We start from the raw sequence: 7,194 nt of genomic DNA on the forward strand, positions 1-7,194 counted from the left end.
CTTTTAAAAAAAAAAAAAAAAAAAGTCCATTACTAAGGGGGGAAAAAAGGAATCAGTTGGTCAAATTCCACAGAAAAGTCTTTTGAGATTTTGTTTGAAATTGCATTGAATCTCTAGGTCGCTTTGAAAGGAATTGACATTTTCACAATGTTGACTATTTCAATCAATAAACATTATATATTTCTCCATTTATGTAGGTCCCCGTTAATATTTGATAATATTTTATCTTTTTTCTATGGAGATATTGCATATATATTACATTAGGTCTTTCCTACATACTTCAAATTTCAGGTACTATTGGAAAATAATATCATTTTTTCTTATTCTAGCTCCCGACTGTTTGATGTGACTATACAAGTGTACTTCAAAAAGTTCATGGAAAGATTTATATTATCTTTCAATTCTATTTTTCCACAAACTTTTTGAAGTACCTTCGTATATTTAATCAGCGCCTTTTCTGTTGCCAGGTTCTGGCCCATGAATGTTCCATTTGCACCTCTGTTCACCCTCCCATCCAACCTGTTATCGCTCCGCCCTGTGACCTTAATCCCTCTAAAGCTGGGGAAAGGAAGGGGGGCTGTGTGCAGATGGCCCTTCAATCTCGAAAGGAGGATGTCGGAATCTGAAGGCGGGAAAGGTGAGAGCAGCCTTCCACCCCTACAGACCCTTGGAGCAAGCCTGGGCTCTGCTCCACCCTCAGCCCCTCTGACCCACCCACTGCCCACCCAGACCCCATCCCCAGAGAGCCTCCGGGACCGGAAAGGAATCACATTTCCCTGTTCCCATCCCGGCCAGTGCAAACACAGCCTCTCCACTACCCAAGCCCTGATGCTCAGCCTGACCCAGGTACAGCCCCCAGCCTCCCAGCCCCAACCACAGCCTTAATTCTCAAATGAAACCTCACCTCAATCCTGGCCCTGACCCCTATCCAAGCACCCACCTTAACTCTAAGTCCATAGCCAGCACCAGATTGAATCCTAGCACAAACCCCACCAACCAAAAGGCAAACCCCTGTTATAGTCCAAACCCCAACTTGGATACCATGAGCTCTAAAATCACCTAACCTTAACCTCAACCCCTGGACATTAATACTGTCCATGAGTGCAGTCTCTTCCTTTCCAGAAAGAGCACAGACCCTTTAAGAGAGAGAAAGAGGCAGAGACAGAGACAGAGAAACACATAACTTCATGTTGGTAGTAAGCCATGAGGGCTCTGGAGTCAGGCTGCCTGGTTTGACCTCTAGTTCAGCCAGTTCCTCAAGTCACAACCTTTTTGCCTCAATTTCTTCATCTGCAAAATGGGAATACTATGTGTCAGGCATTCTTCTGAGTGTTGAATTCATTTAATCCTCACATCACCCCTAAAATGTAGATACTCTTATTATCATCCCCATTACACAGATAAGGAAATTGAGGGTTAGAGAAATTATATAATTTGCCCAAGGCAACACACAGCTACCAAGTGGTAGAGTCAGGATTTAAACTCAGAGAGCTTGTTTCCTCCAAAGCTGAGGATCTTAACCAAGCCAACCTACTGCCCCTCCGGCGCTGAAACAAGGCCATGGGAATGGGGAATGGCCTTAGCTGAAAACCCCAATGCAAAACTCAAATTCCACTCACTCAAAACTCAACTTCAACCCTAACCTTGATCCTAATTCCAATCCCAACTCATTCAAATACCCAGTCCTAACCCTAAATCAAATCTCAACCACACTCCACTCGCACCTATATTTAAACCCAACCCCACCCTAACCCCAAATCCACAACTCAAATTTAACCTTAAATTTGCCTCCAGCTATAAACTTAATCCCACCCCATAGCAATTTAAACTGTACCCCAAGTCTAACACCAAACCCTATTTTACTTGAAGATGTAATCTCACCTTCACTCCTCTATAAACTCTCACTCTATCCACAATCTTCATCCCAACACTAACTCATCTCCCAATTCTTAAACCGGGTACCCCCAACTCTCCCTAATTTTACATGCTCTTCTCTCCTTCCTTCAAACAGAGGGATGGGGTGAGATAGGAGGCAGCCATGATTTCACCAATACCCTGTCCCTCTCTGACTCGGTTTCTCCACAGACACCACCCCAGAGCCCAGTCCAGCCAATGGGGCAGCCCCTGGTCCTGAATGGGGACTGTGCCCTGGGCCCCCAGCCATGGGGGGTGAAATCAATGGGGCATCAGGCCTAGGAACCCCTAGGCGAAGGACCCAGCACAGCAAGCACAAGATGGTGACAGTGGCCAGTGCCCAGAGGTCACCCCGGGCGCTATTCTGCCTCACCCTGGCCAATCCCCTGAGGAGGTCCTGCATCAGCATCGTGGAGTGGAAGCATCCTGGAAGGCCAGCAGCAGGGTTCAGGGGTAAGGGTCATCAGGGTACCAAGAAGCAAGGACTGGGTCAGGGCTGGAATGGAGGAGGGCTGAGGTCATAAGGGACCAAGGGTCAGGAACTGGATTAAAGGGGGAATTCAGAAAGGCAAAAGTCACTAGAGGGTCAAGAGTCAAGGACTGAATCACACAAAGAGTTAGGGATGATTAAGGTTTCCAGGAGCGTCAAAGTCAAAGCCTTGGTTGAGGCAGGGACTGAAAATGTCAGGACATTGGAGTCAAGGGTCAGCACTGGGTGGGGAGGGCCGCAAGAGAGTGTGGGGGTTCCGAGGCCGCCCTGCTTGGGGTCCTTGACTGTGTCCACCTGAGGCCCTTTGACATCCTCATCCTGCTTACCATCTTTGCCAACTGTGTGGCCCTGGGTGTCTACATCCCCTTTCCTGAGGATGACTCCAACACTGCCAACCACAACCTGGTAAGGCCTGCCCCGCCCCACCCCGTCCCCAGCCAGCTACCTGCCCCATTAGAGCCACATCTGAAGCCTTCCAGCCAGGCACCTCCCCTCCCTGACCCAGATGGCCCATCTCTGACCAGCCCCACCGTCAGTCACGGCTATGTTCCCCTTCTCCCACCCCCACCCCCAGTCAAACCCCGCCCTCAAATAACTCCCGAACTTCCCACCCCGCCCCCGGCTCCGCCCCCAGGAGCAGGTGGAGTATGTATTCCTGGTGATTTTCACTGTGGAGACTGTGCTGAAGATCGTGGCTTACGGGCTGGTGCTCCACCCCAGCGCTTACATCCGCAATGGCTGGAACCTACTTGACTTCATCATTGTCGTGGTCGGGTGCGCGCCTGCGGGGGGCATCCACCCTAAGTTCGCCTTCCTACCGCGCTGAATTCCGGGCTCAGGGAAGTGACTGCTTCAGACCGCCCCCATTCGGCAGCCAAAAATCGGGAATCTTTAACATATTTAAAACCCATCTGTATTTCCAGTTACAGGAATTTGTGCTTTTCTGAGAAGGGAGGGGGGAAGGGGGTTCCCAAGGCCTGACCCTTCCCCGTCCCCTGTTCCCCCATCAGGCTGTTCAGCGTGCTGCTGGAGCAGGGCCCCGGACGACCCGGCGACTCCCCGCATACGGGGGGGAAGCCGGGGGGCTTCGATGTGAAGGCGTTGCGGGCGTTTCGGGTGCTGCGGCCACTGAGGCTGGTGTCTGGGGTCCCCAGTGAGTGGCATGCCCCCGAGGGTTGGAGGTGGGGTGGGTGTGGGGCTGATCTGATCCCACCCTATTTTGCCCGCCCCTCCCTCCCCGCAGGCCTGCACATAGTGCTCAATTCCATCATGAAGGCGCTGGTGCCGCTGCTGCACATCGCGCTGCTCGTGCTCTTCGTCATCATCATTTACGCCATCATCGGACTCGAGCTGTTCCTAGGACGCATGCACAAGACTTGCTACTTTCTGGGATCTGGTCAGCCAACCCACCCCTCCCGGGACAAGACACACCCCCCACTCCTATATTCAGGACTCCGCCCTAAGTCCAGTCTTGCTAATAGCTCCACCCATATCACGGGACTGCAACCACACGCCGAGGTCCTGCTCTGCACTTAAGACTCCACCCTCTCAGTTGGTTACAGCCTGGTGCTGATAACACCAAGGTCCAGGGTTCATTCCCTGTACCGGCCAGCCGCCAAAAATTAAAAAAAAAAAAAAAAGACTTCATCCTCCACGACTGGGCCCATATACTCAGGCCCTTCATCAGGACCCCAGGCCAAGCCTTGTCCCCACCCTCTTTTCAAGAGACCCGCCCAAGTTCACAAGACTTCTCCCCAGGATTTACAGTCTCGTTACCCAGGTGCCTGTTGCTGGGACTCACAGCTTCCCAGTGGTTCAGAATACGGACTTCCCAGTGTTCGGCCCTAGAGGCAGGGCTGGGGGTGCCCTTGCTTAGAAAAATCTAGAACCCTGAGTAGAACTTCCTAGGTGGCCAGGGCTCCAGGGCGGCAGCGACCACAAGTGGTCGTACTTCAAAGTCCTGAGCTCTAGTCTTCCCGCAGATGTGGAGGCGGAGGAGGACCCATCGCCCTGTGCGTCGTCCGGCTCCGGGCGAGCGTGCACGCTGAACCAGACCGAGTGCCGCGGCCGCTGGCCAGGGCCCAACGGTGGCATCACCAACTTCGACAACTTCTTCTTCGCAATGCTGACAGTCTTCCAGTGTGTCACCATGGAAGGCTGGACCGACGTGCTCTACTGGGTGAGGTGGACAGTAGGCACACAGCTGTGAGGCTGCACCTGTCCTTCCTCCCTGTGCTCAGGCGGAGTGTCCGCATACCCTGACAGATACATGCCCTCTCTCTCCCCAGATGCAGGATGCTATGGGGTATGAGCTCCCCTGGGTGTACTTCGTGAGCCTCGTCATCTTTGGGTCCTTCTTCGTCCTCAACCTTGTGCTTGGCGTCCTTAGTGGGTGAGGGGCCTAGACACTTTCCCTTTCCCGTCCCACAGCCCCTGCCCTCTTCTTTGTGTGTGTGTGTGTGTGTGTGTGCGCCTGGCAAACTCCTAGGCATCCTTCAAAATCCATCTGAAATACTCCTTCATTCAATCATTCAGTTATGAGCATCTACTGTGTGCAGACACTATTTTAGGAAGGAACAAGAGACAGAAGTCCTTGCCTTCCTGGATATTACATTCTGATGGAAAGAGACAGACAATAGCAACATACACAAAAAATAAGTGTGTGTCTTTTATGTGTGCACGCACACAATTTATATGTAGTGTTTTATATGGAATGTGTGCTAAGGAAAGATAAAAGATAGAATGGGGAGATCTTGTGATTATAAATACGGATATCAGGAGAGGCCTCCTTGAGAAGGTGTTATTTGAGTAATAACATGAAAGAGATGCAGAAGTGGGCCATGTGGGTATCTGAGGGAAGAGCATTCCAAGCAAAGGGAACAGCCAGTGCAAAGGCTCTGAGGCTAGAATGTGCTTGGCATATCCAAAGAACAATTAGGAGGCTAGCATGGCTGGAATGGTAAAGGCAAGTGGTCCGGGGTGGTTCCCTCACCTAGCCTTCTGTCCTCCTTCCTCAGGGAGTTCTCCAAGGAAAGAGAGAAAGCAAAAGCACGAGGGGACTTCCAGAAGCTGCGGGAGAAGCAGCAGATGGAGGAGGATCTCCGGGGCTACCTGGACTGGATCACACAGGCTGAGGAGCTGGACCTTGAGGACCCCTCGGCAGACAGCAACTTTGGTTCTGTGGCAGAAGAGGGCCGGGCTGGCCATCGTAGGCAACTCCATTCTGGCCAATTCCCTGCTCTATGCATGCCTCAGATGTGGTCTGCCCCACTGAGACCCAGACCAACCTGCAACAGCCTAGCCCCCAGTTATGGCTTAGGACACAGAATCTAGACCCAGCCTCAGATACAAAGACTCCAGATAACACCCCCTGCCCTAGACATGGCCCTAACCCTGCCTCTCATCCCTACAGGGCCACAGCTGGCCGAGCTGACCAATAGGAGGCGGGGACATCTGCGCTGGTTCAGTCACTCCACTCGCTCCACACATTCCACCAGCAGCCATGGTAGAGGTCCAGCTGGGGTGGGACAGAGCCGTGGAGGGTGGGTAGGCAGAGGTGAAAGCCAAAGGTGGGACCCTGAGGTCTTCAGGTTCTGACTTCTGTCCTCATCCTGCCTACAGCCAGCCTCCCAGCCAGTGACACCGGTTCGATGGCAGAGACCCCAGGCGATGAGGACGAGGAGGAAGGGGCTCTGGCCAGCTGTACACGCTGCCTGTAAGGGTCCCCAGCCCTTGACCCCTGACCCAGCCCAGATTCCAGTCTAGACCTTGACCCCAGTCCTTACTTTAACCTCAAACCTTGACCTCAGCCCCTGACCTCCTGTCCCAGTTGCTGACTCCTCCTCTACCTCCCACCCCTCTCTTTTCCAGAAACAAGATCATGAAAATGAGGGTCTGGTGAGTTGGGAAAGTTGTGTGACTCCTTGGCTTTGGGACCCCACCTCGCACCCTTCCATGACCTCTGGGCTCCCCGACCTGAGAACCCCAAGGCAGGCTTAGGTAAGCGACCTCAGCCGGTGGGCTCCCCTTTCCCCAAGCCGCCGCCTCCGCCGAGCCAACCGGGGCCTTCGGGCACGGTGCCGTCGGGCTGTGAAGTCCAATGCCTGCTACTGGGCTGTGCTCCTGCTCGTCTTCCTCAACACGCTGACCATCGCCTCAGAACACCACGGGCAGCCCATGTGGCTCACCCAGATCCAGGGTGCGCTTCCCAGCCTGCCAGCCCTCTCCCCCAGCCCCCTATTCCCTCTACCCCAGAACCTCAAATCCAGGATCTCTAGGTGCCTCAGACACTGCCTTCCCACCCAAATAAATTCAGAAACCTTAGCCTGTCCCATCCCACCTTGTAGCTTACACTTATGTGGTGCTTGCTGTCGGGGGCAGGCTCTGTTCTCAGTGCCTGCCATGTACTAACTCAATTTCTCTTCAGCCTTATATGAATTAAATACCAAGGCACTGAAGGGTTAAGTGACTAACTTCAGGACTCAGCTAGCGAGTGACAGAGCCACTATTAGAACCCAGGCAGCCCAGCTCCAGAATTTGGGCTTTTAACACCACATTGTCTGGACAAATGCTCTGCATCTACAAAATGGAGAAAATAACAATACCCACTTCATGAGGTGATTGGGAGGACTAAATGAGTTAAAGGGAAAAGTGCTTAGAACACTGCATGGCTCACATGGCTTACTATTATTCATTATAATCTCAACCCCAACCTGAATACTGAGCATATATGTATATATATATATATATATATATATATATATATATATATTTTTTTTTTTTTTTTTTTT

At 52.1% G+C, this 7,194-nt stretch overlaps 1 protein-coding gene across 1 annotated transcript in view; it reads left to right on the forward strand.

Annotated features, from left to right (window-relative positions):
• The window catches only part of CACNA1F (calcium channel, voltage-dependent, L type, alpha 1F subunit), a 28,200-nt gene that overhangs the window by 2,544 nt on the left and 18,462 nt on the right, over positions 1 to 7,194 (forward strand). The window contains exons 2-14 of the mRNA XM_008587134.1: positions 468 to 637; positions 2,086 to 2,335; positions 2,704 to 2,809; positions 3,039 to 3,178; positions 3,415 to 3,557; positions 3,648 to 3,800; positions 4,387 to 4,583; positions 4,693 to 4,796; positions 5,422 to 5,612; positions 5,817 to 5,909; positions 6,026 to 6,119; positions 6,275 to 6,301; positions 6,442 to 6,602. Coding sequence (XP_008585356.1) covers positions 478 to 637; positions 2,086 to 2,335; positions 2,704 to 2,809; positions 3,039 to 3,178; positions 3,415 to 3,557; positions 3,648 to 3,800; positions 4,387 to 4,583; positions 4,693 to 4,796; positions 5,422 to 5,612; positions 5,817 to 5,909; positions 6,026 to 6,119; positions 6,275 to 6,301; positions 6,442 to 6,602 — 1,819 coding nt within the window. The 5' untranslated portion in view covers positions 468 to 477. The remainder of the gene's footprint in view (positions 1 to 467; positions 638 to 2,085; positions 2,336 to 2,703; positions 2,810 to 3,038; positions 3,179 to 3,414; positions 3,558 to 3,647; positions 3,801 to 4,386; positions 4,584 to 4,692; positions 4,797 to 5,421; positions 5,613 to 5,816; positions 5,910 to 6,025; positions 6,120 to 6,274; positions 6,302 to 6,441; positions 6,603 to 7,194) is intronic.

This window comes from Galeopterus variegatus, unplaced genomic scaffold (genome assembly GCF_000696425.1).
Source record: "Galeopterus variegatus unplaced genomic scaffold, G_variegatus-3.0.2 Scaffold4257, whole genome shotgun sequence".
Lineage (NCBI taxonomy): Eukaryota > Metazoa > Chordata > Mammalia > Dermoptera > Cynocephalidae > Galeopterus > Galeopterus variegatus.